This window comes from Dipodomys spectabilis, unplaced genomic scaffold (genome assembly GCF_019054845.1).
Source record: "Dipodomys spectabilis isolate Male_0828 unplaced genomic scaffold, ASM1905484v1 ptg000043l, whole genome shotgun sequence".
NCBI lineage: Eukaryota > Metazoa > Chordata > Mammalia > Rodentia > Heteromyidae > Dipodomys > Dipodomys spectabilis.
The window spans coordinates 8,645,111-8,658,197 of record NW_024870720.1 but is presented as its reverse complement, the minus strand read 5'-3'; the positions used below and the strand labels follow the sequence as shown (position 1 = coordinate 8,658,197).

At 40.3% G+C, this 13,087-nt stretch overlaps 1 protein-coding gene across 1 annotated transcript in view; it reads right to left on the bottom strand.

Annotated features, from left to right (window-relative positions):
• Window positions 1–13,087, bottom strand: part of Limch1 (LIM and calponin homology domains 1) — a 305,943-nt gene that overhangs the window by 194,866 nt on the left and 97,990 nt on the right. Inside the window, 1 exon segment of the mRNA XM_042678042.1 lies at window positions 1,399–1,469. Within this exon segment, the coding sequence (XP_042533976.1) occupies window positions 1,399–1,469 (71 nt within the window).

Here is a 13,087-nt window from a genome sequence, read left to right as displayed (position 1 = left end):
GAAGCCGGGCGTAGAAACAGCAGGCAGGGTACAATGAGTTTTCTTTGAACCACAAAGGTCAATGAAAGGCCCCAAAAACTGGTGACAAGAACTATGTGGATTTTACAATGTAAGCAACATTTATAAGCACTCTATAATCTTTGAAAGCATCTTATCCATATTATCCTGGCGAATTTTACAAAAAGCCTATGAAATATAGGGCTGGAGGTGTGGCTCAAGTGGTAGAATAACTGTTAGTGAAGTCTTGAGTTCAAATCTCAGTATCACCAAAAACAGGAAGGAAAAAGAAAACATTTATCACCATCTAGAAAGAAAAAAAGAAGATTCAAGAAGGTTACATGAAATTTCTTTGAAAACTAACAGGAAAGGTTGAATGATGTAAGAGATGAAGTAAGGATTTGAATGTTTAGTTTTTAGGCTCCCAAATCCAAGCTTTCTCATCAAACAATATTTTGAAAGTCTGTTCTGTATGATTCCAGTGACAGAAGGCTCACACAGAAGCAGGTAGCATGCTATGGTAAAAGAAACCATAATGGAGCGTTTGCCAGGGATCTGAGATTCAGTGGGAGGGCTCTGGGGGAAACTCTTCCTTCGTGCTCTGTGTGTCCATTAGGTTATAAGTTATATGCACAAATATATTTTTTCAAAAGCCATCAGATTATACATCTAGAAGCGGTGTTTCATTGCATGTATGTTACATCCAATTAAAACAAAAAAAAATCAGTGCCTAAACTGTAGAATCTATTTAAATAGATTCCAATTTTGAAGTCTAATTTGGGAGTTTATGCCATACACGTCTATCAACCTTAACACTCTAGCTTATTTTGTGTCTAGAACCAATGGTGAGAAAGCTTTCGTTTCTGCTTCCATAGCAGTACTGGCAGCCAAACTTCAAAATATGCCAAGAAACGCTGCTATCATCGTCCACACTTAATCAATGATGCAGATGAAGCACTCAGAATCCACCCATAAAGTAGGCTCATGGAGGAGCAGGCTTGACACGGTGACAAGATGCTGTGAGTACACACAGAAGCCAGTCACTGGGCACAAGCTGCTTGTGTTTGGGATTCTAAAGGGGGGAAATCTGCTTCAGTTAGATCCACATCCTCAAAACTACCTGGGCCCAAATTCCTATATAGCAAAAGATAAAAGAAACGGAGTAGCCCCTACCAGATGCTCCTCCCCTATTTTCCAGAATCTCCACCACTCCCTGCTATGTACCAAGTCACTCTGACTTGTCTTTCCTGCCTACCCCAGTAGATGTTTTCTTTTCTTCAGTTGTATATTTAAATGATGAATAAATTAAAACTAAAATACTAAAAGTTGTACAAAGTGAGCAGTATTGAGGATGTTTCTGAGGTTAAAAAAAACACCAAACAGAATCTAAGTTATACTTACTCACAAAGAAGGATTCCATTTTCTAATCCTGTCCGAAAATCCTTATCACCAAAACTTCTGCCAGTTACTTGCTGGAAAAGAAAAAAAGAATAAGAGAGCATAAATATTCTGGTTTGATCCACAGGAAGATTAACATTAAAAAAAATCAAGACTTTTGAAACTGGTATTCTTAAGGATGGGGAAAGCATGTTGGCCTGAATTTTAATTCCACGTGTAGCTTTGCCTATATAAGTTACAGTTCAATTTAGGTCATTTCTTTGGAGTTTTTCCCTCTCTATTGGGTAGAATTAAACACAAATAAATGGTCCTTAAAGGCCTAATTCAAAGTCAAAGACTGTCAGATTGGTTAAAAAGAGAAGACCCAACTATGCACTGCCTACCCATATGCACTTTTAAATATGAAGACATAAACAGGTTCAATAGAAGCACGGGGTGCAATGCTAGCACAAATTACAGAATGCTGGAGTGATTACTATCAGAAAAAGAAAATGCCTATAATCCTAGCTATTCAGGAAGCTGAGATCTGAGAACTATTCAGGAGGCTGAGATCTGAGAACTATGCTTCAAAGCCAACCCAGGTAGTAAATTCTGTGAGACTCTTATCTCCAATTAACCACCAAAAGCCAACCTAAAAGTAGAGGTGTAGCTAAAGTGGTAGAGCGCTAGCCTTGAGTCCCAGTACCAGCAGAAAAGAAGTGGAGGAAGGTGGAAGAGGAAGAAGAGGAAAAAAGAAGGAGAAGGAAGGAGGAGGGGGGGGATGAGGAGGAGGAAGAGGAGGGGGGAGGAGGAGGGGAGAGGAGGAGGAGGAGGGGGAGGAGGGGGAGGAGGGGGAGGAGGAGGAGGAGGAGGAGGAGGAGGAAGAAGAGGAAGAAGAGAAGAAGAAGAAGAAGAAGAAGAAGAAGAAGAAGAAGAAGAAGAAGAAGAAGAAGAAGAAGAAGAAGAAGAAGAAGAAGAAGAAGAAGAAGAAGAAGAAGAAGAAGAAGAAGTTGTTCATAATGTAATTTATTTCAGAATGAATGAAAAAGAGTTTAGCTGATCAGGAAAACATAGTAATCCTAAATATTAATGTATCTCAGAAAAAGATTCAAAATACACAAGCCAAAGAGAACTACAAGAAACAAATTTATAACAACAGTCAGAAATTCCAACATTTCTTCTCCAGTTATTGGTAAAATATGTAAACAGAAAGTCTATTTACATATGTAAATAGAAAGTCTTGCTACTCAGAAGGCAGAGGTCAGGAAGATCATGGTTTGAGCCAGCCAGGTAAAAATTTGTAAGACCCTATCTCAACCAATAAAAATTTGGGCATGGTGGTATGTGCTTATTATCCAGGCTGCATGGCAAGTATAAATAGGAGAATCATGATACAGTCTAATCCAGACATAATCCAGCAAAAGCAAAGAGAACAAGGAGTGTGGTGCAAGTGGTAAAGCTCTTGCCTACCAAACCTGAAGTCCTAAGTTCAAACCTCAGTATCACCAAAACAAACTAACAAAACACACACACAAGAAAATCAGTAAGGACATAGAAGATTGGAACAACATCTAAATTATGCTACTCCACACTTCTAGAATACTACACCACCAACAAGAGAACACACTCTTTTTCTTTTAAGTTCATATGAATGTTTATCAAGTTCTGGGTCAGAAATCAAGTCTCAATACATTTAAGAGCATTTATAAAATATGTTATCTGACCAAAATGAACCTAAATTAAAAAATTAACAACAGAAATATTTCTGGAAAATCCCTAAATATGTTTAAGTATCCTAAATATCTCATGACCATATAAAAGAATTAAAAATAAATTAGAATCCATTTTATAGAGGAAAAGATAACCAGATCGGAATGTTTGAAAGATAACTGAATAATGCTGGGGGAAACAAATATCTCAATGGAAAAAAGACACAAATTACTGATTTCAGCAATAACAGATAACATCATTATTACATGTTTTATTAGTATTGGTAATATAAGGTAATCTTGTAAATAAAATTTTGCCAATAAAGTGACCAACTTAAATTAATTTCATAAATTCCTTCTCTCTCTCTAACACACACACACACACACACACACACACACACACACACACACACACACACACACACCACAAAATCCATAGTTTACTCAGCAAGTGATTAGGAAACATTCCCACAAAGAAACCATCATCAGACTTGTTAAATTGTACCAAATAATTAAGGAAGACATAATTGAATTCTACACAAGCTCTTCCAGAAAATTTAAAAGGAGAGAATAAGGGAGGCATGATGCACTATAATCCAGCCACTTAGCATGCTGACATGGGCAAACTAAAACTCAAGGACAGACTGGGCGATTTAGTGAGACTGTCTCAGATTAAAAAGAAAATGTTTTAAATGGCTAGGGATATAGCTTAATGCTATACCAGGTATGGGTTCAATCTCCAGTACCAGCAGAAGAAGGAAAAAAAGAAGAAGAAAGGATAAAAAGAATACTTTCCAGTATTTTCATTCAATTAAGCTAGGATTACCCCCGATACCAAAACCAGACAGATATTTCATGACATGAATGTGTGCATGTACGTGCACACACACACACACACACACACACACACACACACAATAAATACACTGAGATGTTTCTGCATGGTGAGAATGAGTTTTTTATTTTTATTTTTCTAGTTTTCCAAGTTTTTCTAAGTTTTATGTTTTATAATTCATAGTTACTACTTCATTATCAGAAAAAAAAAAACCACCCAGCAGTATGAGGATAGGAAATGGTCTCAAGCATGCACACCCTGTAAAGCAGTTTAAGTTCTACTCTGAAATGCTCTCCTAATGGGCTCTCAGCAGAGTCAATATAGTGTAATTCCAAGAATATTTCATCCCTTTATTATTATTTGAGGAAAAGTAAGAAAATCGATACAAAGCCATTCTTTTTTTTTTTTTTTTTGTCAGTGGTGGGGCTTGAACTCTGGGCCTGGGCGCTGTCCCTCAGCTCTTCAGCTCAAGGAGAGCGCTCTACCGCTTGAGCCACGGCACCACTTCCCAAAGCCATTCTTTAGTTTGAAAATACTTCATATTTTTCTTAGGTAAGAAAACTAAAATATCTTTTCAAAACTTATTATTTTAAATATCTTAGTATTCTTGAAGAGGCCCCAGGGGGAAAAAAACAAAAGGATAAATTAAATAGACTCCAAAGATTCAACAAGGTCTTAGACCCTTGAAAATTTGGCCCAAAGACAAAAAGCAGAAACAAATCTAAACCTGGAATTAATGTTAGAATTGCAAATAAGTTAGATCAAGCCACAATTCCACTCTAGATCTCCAATATAAATTCCCACCTCATAGTGGAAGCCAATGTTCAGTGCTCTCACCATGTTACAGAGGTGTTCAACATAAAAGTAACGAAACAGCGCTGGACATCTTGGTGTATGTCTGTAATCCCAGCTTCTGCAGGAAGATTGGGATCTCAAGATTCCAGGCAAAAACCAAGATAAAGTTAGCAAGATTCTATTTCAGAAATAAGTCAGGTGCAGTGGAGCATATTTGTAATCCAAGGAAAACTAAGGTAGAAGGATCATTGTCAGAGGCCAGACTGGGCAAACTACAGCATGAGAATACATCAGAAAAAGGGGAAAGGAAGAGGGCAACATGAATCAAGTGGCACTTGCCATGTAAGAGTGTGGCTCTGAGTTCAATCCCTAGTATCACACACACACACACACACACACACACGCACAAAGAAAGCAAAGAAGCATGCTCACGCACGCGCGCGCGCGCACACACACACACACGTTAAAAATGAATATACGAACTTTTTCACTTTTTCAAGGGGAGCTTCAGAAACATTCATCACAATTATGAAATGAGCTGTTTGCCCTGTGCCTATCATGTTATCCCTGTTTAGGATTCATTCACTTTAATGACTCACCAAAATACTTGTTGGGGGAACATGCATATTAAAATAGTTGCTGAATGGATAATTTCCCAGAACCTTGATGGGTTTCAAGGAGAAGAAAAGCACCCTTCTGCCTTAGCACTTAAACCGATCGCAGAAGCAAGAGGACATGATTACATGTCATCACACTGTGCTAAACTAGGGGTGATTAAGGAAGCTCCTCTGCACCCCATTTCCTCTTCACAGAGCACAAAGGTAATCCTGAATCTGCCTACACATCCACAGCTCTGCCCAATAATTACAACAGCTTTTTTTTTTTAAGCCAGTCTAATAAAGAAAACCACACAACCTCATGGCAACATTTTTACAATGTGTTTATAATCTAACACACTGTATATATCCCAATGCTGCAATCTGCTAATTACTTTGTTACCATTGTCATTATGTAATTGCTATGAATTGTTAAAGATTGCCAAGAAACAGCCTGGTCCTTCCCATTTACACACATGGTAGTTCAGAAATATTTTCATTCATCTTCTGGTGTTTTTGTTTTTGTTTTTGATAGCAATCTGTAGACAAACTAGAGTCCTCTGATAAACCACAGGTCTGAAGAACATTGTAAATGAAGACTGGCATCCCTTCATATAGTGTTCTTTAAGAAAAGATTCTGTTGCTGGAGCAAATAAAGATCCTTGGATTGAAGCAAGATACAAGATTTGGTCGATTTAGGCCAGGTGTTGGTGGCTTACACCTATAATCCTAGAGATATCCAGGAGGCTAAGATGGGAAAATCTCAGTTCAAGGCCATCTCAGGCAGAAAAGTATGTGATATTCTTATCTATCTAATTAACTAGGAAAGAGCCAGAAATGAAGGTGTGGTTCAAGTGGTAGAACACCAACCTTGAGAGTGAAAGCCAAGCAAAAGCTCAAAGTCTTGAGTTCAAGCCCCAGTAACAACACACACACACACACACACACACACACACACACACACACACACACACACATACTCTCTCTCTCTCTCTCACACAGATCAGTACATTTTCACTCAGCTTTTGTTTTTTGGTTTTTTTTTTTTTTGGGGGGTCCTGTCGTGGGGCCTGAACTCTGGGCCTGGGCGCTGTCCCTCAGCTCTTCAGCTCAAGGCTAGTGCTCTACCACTTGAGTCACAGCGCCACTTCCGGCTTTTTTTCTTTTTGCTTATGTGGTGCTGAGGAATCGAACCCAGAGTCTCAGGCATGCAAGGCAAGCGCTCTACCACTGAGCCACCTTCCCAGCCCTTCACTCAACTTTTGAAAGACAAGTACTTTTCTTAAACCACACAAAAACAGTCACACTTTTCAGAAGGCTGTGATTTCCTCCTGTAAACTGTTAATAAAAAAAAAATCACACCTCTTATGTTTCCTTCCCTTCTGGTCCTATCTGACTTCACTAACAAGAACCGCTCTGCCTATTTTTAGACCTAAATTGTAAAATAAAGCAGAACAGCATTGCTCTTATTTTTCATATTTTTCTGGGAAACCTTTCATATTTTTTAAGGATTGTTTTAGAAAGTCGAACCGAACTTCTACAGGAACACTTTGTAAACAGCAATGAATTGCACTCATTTAGGCAAAAATTCACCATCAGCCAATCAATCATTTACTGGGTTCCTATTCCATGCCAAGCCCTGTGAAAGGCATGTGTGAAGTCAGAACCACAGAGTCTGGACCCTGCCCCATAGGAATCTCTATCCAGGGGTAACGGGAAGACATTACAACACAGTAGGCTGCTAGAGGGAAAATGTGGACAGGGAAAGTCAAGAGCAAGGAAGAAGTACTTGACCCAACTCCCCATGACTGAAGAAGTAGCTGAAAGACAAACCTCATATTCACAGCTGAAACTACTATATGCCTTCTCTGTTCTAAATGCCTACATAAAAGTGGAGTATGGGGGCACATGCCTATAATCCCAGTTATACAGGAGGCATAAGTAGGAGGATTATGCTCAGAAGCCACGACCAAGGTGGGGTATGGAGGATGCAGAGATATAGGACAAGATGGGACACAAATGACATTTTCTCTAAAAAGTAACCAAAGCCAAAGGGCTGGAGGCCTGGCTCAGAAGTTGAGTGCCTGCTTGGCAAACGCTCCAGTGCTCCCATAGACATAAATGCCTCTCACATATTAATTACTGAAATCCTCATAAAATGTCAGTGTATTTGATTGTTATAGTGAATTCAAATATAAAAACAGCAATGGCTGGGATATAGTCCAGCAGCCCAGCAGTTCCTTGCCTCATATATGCAAAGCACTGGTTCAATCCACAAGAGGAAGGAAGGAAGGAAGGAAGGAAGGAAGGAAGGAAGGAAGGAAGGAAGGAAGGAAGGAAGGAAGGAAGGAAGGAAGGAAGGAAGGAAGGAGGGAGGGAGGGAGGGAGGGAGGGAAGGAAAGGAAGGAGGGAGGGAGGGAGGGAAGGAAAGGAAGGAGGGAGGAAGGGAAGGGAGGGAGGGAAGGAAGGGAGGAAGGAAGGGAAAGAAAGAAAGAAAAACAAGAGAAATAATAAAAGAGAAATAATTTTCTAAAACCAGGCACAGGGCCTCACTCAAGAGGCTGAGGCAGGAGATTACAAAGAGTTTGAGGCCAGCCTATACATGAGACCTTGTCTCAAAATGAAACACATACACACACACACACACACACACTCACATACACTCACACACACACTACAAAAAACATTTCAAGAAAATCAAGACAGGAAGATTAAGTCATTTACCTATGGCCATAGAGCTAATCAACAGCAAAGCCTTACTTGAACCTCGGCCCTAAGCATGCTTCTAGGCCTCATTTGAACAAACTAATGGAAGACCTGAAGAATAAACCCTATGTCTGGCATGACCAGGGACGCCTTTGAAAAGCTGACATTTGCATTGGCCTTGAAGGTTGAGAGGGATTCTCTGAAGGAAAGAGAAGTAGATTCTCAGGGATATACAAAGAACTCTACAAGGGTTTCTTGAAGCAAAGACCAAAAGCTCTAAGGGCTGAGCCCAGGGGTTTGGTAAGGGGTGGGGGGTGGGGGGTGAATGGTAGGGCAAGAGCTATCAGAGAAGGTACAGTCTTAGTGGCAAAGGGCTTTGTGTTACAGTGCCCCATGGCTCATCATGCCAGGCTTATGGGTTATACTTGAATCTACCGTAAAAGAGACACCTCAGAAGACAGCAGCAAAGGGAAAGGTTCTTTGGCAAGGATTCTCCCCATTTTCCATCATTTCCAACTGCTAAAGAGTTGTTTCAGATTAACGTTTTACCCAATGCTCCAAATTACATCCTGGTGGACTCCTCCATTCCATGTACAGCCCATGCAGCAGGATGAGCGGGGGCCAGGTGGCTAGACTTCCTTAAGAATCACCACCCAGCCCTCACCACTCTCAATATGCCACATCCACGCCTCCCTTTCCATGCTTCCTGCCTGCCAGAGCTTCCCTAAATGGACTTCCTCATCAAGGCTCTGGCTCCTCTCCGATCATATGCCTCTCAGTCTACTCCTTGGTCCTCTTTTCTTAAAAGCCCTAGTTCAATTACCCCTTCACCACTATCCTATTCTTCTTTCTACAGTCCAAATTTCCTAGCTGAGTATCCAGTATCTATTCTCCTGGCAACAAGACTTAGCACCTGCCAGACATCTTCACTGAATTCACTGAAAATTCTCGCTCAGGAGCGAGACCTGAGCTTAACTCACAGCTTCAGAAAACTGCTACATGACATCGGGCACTTTGATAAACTTGTACAACCTTCAGTCTCCTTGCTCATAGCCCCAGCTCCGCGCCTTTGCATGAAGAATAAGTGGTTTATCGCCTAAAACCTTTATCACGGTGCCTGACTCAGACTAAGGTCTAGATATATTTCATTTCCATCTGGGGCAATAGTAATGAAGTTTTCATCGATGTCACAATTCTTTTTCTCTTTTATTCTGTTTTTCTCTTCCCAGTTCTCTTTGTGGTTCTTTTCACCCTGATCTTAAAGGAAGCCATTCTTACTGACTCTCCTATAACTTTTGAGATTGCCACATGCCCCAACACACATGGCACTTTGGTCTTTTGACTGGAACCAGCTTCTCAAAGGCACACGTCCTCCATTCCTCCTTTTGAGGTCACTTGCCTGTCCCAGGCTGCCTGACACCCGACATCCCTGGTTTTCCTCTTCCTTCATTAAATAAATACTCCTTTTCCATTGCGAGGGAATGTCTACCTTGCTCACCTCCTAACTGCATTGTGTAAAATGGCCTTTTCCTTCTCCTTTTACTCCTCTTCTCTTTCTACACCACCCTCACCTCTCTGGCTAATCCCAGGTACCACCTTGACTTTCCATTCTCACCAATGAAGATAATAACACATACATTTTTATATGTGACAGTATAAAAGTCCAGAATCAAAGATAACCAATTTCTCATTCAACGTCTCCACCTGGGCGCCACATACACACCCCACATACACTCTTAATGAGATCAATATAAAAGTCTGGGATCTGCCCCCCTCATCTGCCCTGTTTTACCATTAATCTGCCCTACATGGATGAAGGTACCACCTTCTCCTTCCTCCAGTAATACAGAGACATATTCATATTTTTTTTCTTTTTTGTCAGTTGTGGGGTTTGAACTCAGGGGCCTGGGTGTTGTCCCTGAGCTTTTTTACACAAAGCCAGTGTTTCACCACTTTGAGCTACTTCTGAGATTCATTCAATCCACAAGGAGGATCAAGGTCCTCTTCCCAAAGCATATTCTAGCTCTGTCCTTTCCATCTGTGCCCAGGGACACTGGTACAAGCCTCCTTCACTGGTCAACAAGACAGCTGCATTGGCTGCCATGGGTCCCTCCTCAGGCTATTGCCCACACAGAATCCTTGGGTCTTTTGATTCAGTTATCCACATCCCTTCTGTACATCAGAATAAAATTCTGTTTGTTTTACAAACAAGGACAATATGTCCTACAAATGAGTGACTTGTCCAACACAACATGGCTAACCAGCAGCAAGGGTTACATAAGAGTCAACTCTCTTTTCTTCCAAGGCTAGGACTTCCACACTGGTTTGAAGGTCCAGCTCTTCCTCTGGGGCCAGTTATACTGCTATACTTCTTTAAGAACAATCACTCCTTATAGTTACTCAGTTTATCTTGGCAAAGAAACAGCACAGAAGTCCAGGCCGGTGGTTATTTAATCAACATTATCAGACCAGCTCTGAGTACTTATGTTGAAGAGAATAAAATGCAATTTGCAGAATCCATTTATATTTTCATCATGTCATCAGAAAACCAGAAGGCGCTGTTTATAGCTACAGATTGACAGACTCGACTATAAAAAAAAATCTAATTAAGAATACAGCCAATGCTCAAAAACACTCTGGGAGCATTAAATCCTCAGATCTAGCCAGTGTACAATCCACACAACATCGAAAGTGGGTCAGGCCAGAAACATGTGCGTGGGTTTGGTGTGACTGGGCTTGCACATCCACAAGCTGCCACTGCCTTACAAGAAGGCATAACAGAAGTCACAAAGAAAGATAGACAATACTCACAAGGAATTCTACCATAACCAAAGACTTAGGGACCAATTTGAGACCAAAGAGGGAAAAAAAAAAGAGTACAGAAAAAAAAAACGGGTCAGCCGAATTGTGAGGGCTAAGTTTGTTTGTCTGCATTTCAACGAGTAGAGATGTGCTTCAGCTACAGTTATTTTTACCTGGCTATCATGTTGCTCCTTAAATAAATATTTTAGTTCTGGGCTAATTTTTGGCAAATCTATTTATGCAACTTTCAACTAGTCTGTTGCAGAGTGATGCATAAAAACACCGAATTAGGCAGGTCTGGATTCAAATTCCAGATCTGGTGTTTAGGAGCTGAGTGATACTAGACAAACAGCTTCATTTTTCTTCAAAGCCTGCTCCTTGGTTTTTATAGATGGTTGAGGGAGCCTGGTTTACAAGACTGAGAGGTTAGAAATCATGGTAGAAATCATTCAGTAGGCATTCAAAATTTATTAAGAGTGTAAAAATGGTAGTTCTATTATGGTAGGGTTTTTTTTTCAAACTTCATAATCAAGAAGAAGAAAATCCACAACTGTAATGTCTAAAGTGAGGTGGCTGGAATTTTATCCACAAATACTGCAGATCAAATTTGCCATGCAAAGGTAAATCGGAGTTTGTGAGATCTGTGCACAAAGTCAAAGCTTGAGTGACAGCTGACTTGATTCAATGAGACTATGAGGAGACTAGCATCCAGAAAACAACACATTTTATGAGAAAACTAGACCTCAAAAAGCCCATACTCTAAAGAAGAGGGAAGGGAATTGGTGTTCTAGATGAGACTAAGAGACATCACAACCAATCACAATGTACATTTCTTCACTTAGATGACTTTGGGACACCATTGGGCTATTCTAGATACGCACTGGTCATCTGGTGGAATCAAGCACCACTGCTCATCACTGCTTCCTTTATTCATTTAATTACATTTTTATTATCTTAAAGTAGTTGTACAAAGTGGTTACCATTCATCATGTTAGATTAGGAGTACAATGCATTTTGCTCAATATTACTCCTTTCAGTGCTCCCTTTATGAAGAGTGATAACAGTTATATAGACCAAGGTTTATAGACACTGGATACATTTATTTAAATACTTAGGCCAGGTATAGGTGGCTCTCATCTGCAATCATAGCTACTCAGGAGGCTGATATCTGAGGAACACAGTTTGAACACAGAAAAGTCCAAGAGACTCTTAATCTCCAATGAACCAGCAAAAGCCAGAAGTGGGAGTGTGGCTCAAATGATACAGTGCCATCCTGAGCAAAAGAGCTAAGCAAAGTTGCAAGGCACTGAGTTCATGATCGACTATTGGTACACACACACACACACACACACACACACACACACACACACACACACACACACACAAATACTTGAGAGAAAAGTATTGACAATCATATTTTTAAATGATTGAAAATACTAAGTGTGTATGTACGTGTAGGAACAAATATAGAAAATGTTAGCAATTGTGGGACTAGTCCTTCTTCCTTACCTTTTGAATGTTCCAAAATATTCAAATACATTGCAGTATAGGAGCTAGGGTTAAAAAGTAGCTTAGTAGTCCAGGAAAATACTCAGGTTAACAACTTAAGTAGTGCTTCCTCATTAGTTTCTATAAGTATTTCTGTAGGTGTGTGCCAGTCCTGGGCCTTGAACTCTGGGCCCTGGCACTGTCCCCAAGCTCCTTTAGCTCAAGGCTACCACTCTACCACTTGAGCTACAGTACCACTTCTGGATTTTTCTAAGATTAATTGGAGATAGGAGTCTTATGAACTTTCCTGCCCAGGCTGGCTGCAGATACTTAAATTTAAACCTGCTAATTAGCTAGGGTTACACATGTAAGCCACCAGCACCTGGCTTATTTTTTTTAAATTTGCTTTGATGATCATTGGTCAGCTAATTCTTAGTGGGCAGATTTATGTTCAATTCACTCATCCACCTGCTTGCTCCACAGAGTTGGCTGGGGCTAGTCATCAAATCCAGTGACGTTAGCACTGAGGATGAAGAGGAAAAGGGGGTCAAACCCTTGGCTTCCTGATTTTGGGCAAAGAATTCAAACAAGAGTTTCTGCCAAGAACACACAGTCCTGTAGCTATTGTCAAGCTGTCTGAAGAAGTGATCGATTTCACTATTTGATATTCTAATAATGGAATAATTTTTAGCTAAGAATCCAAAGTAACCACAGAACTACTGCACATCATTGGTATCCAACATTTAAAAAGGCACCACAGTCAAGTTAGAAAACGATTCCAA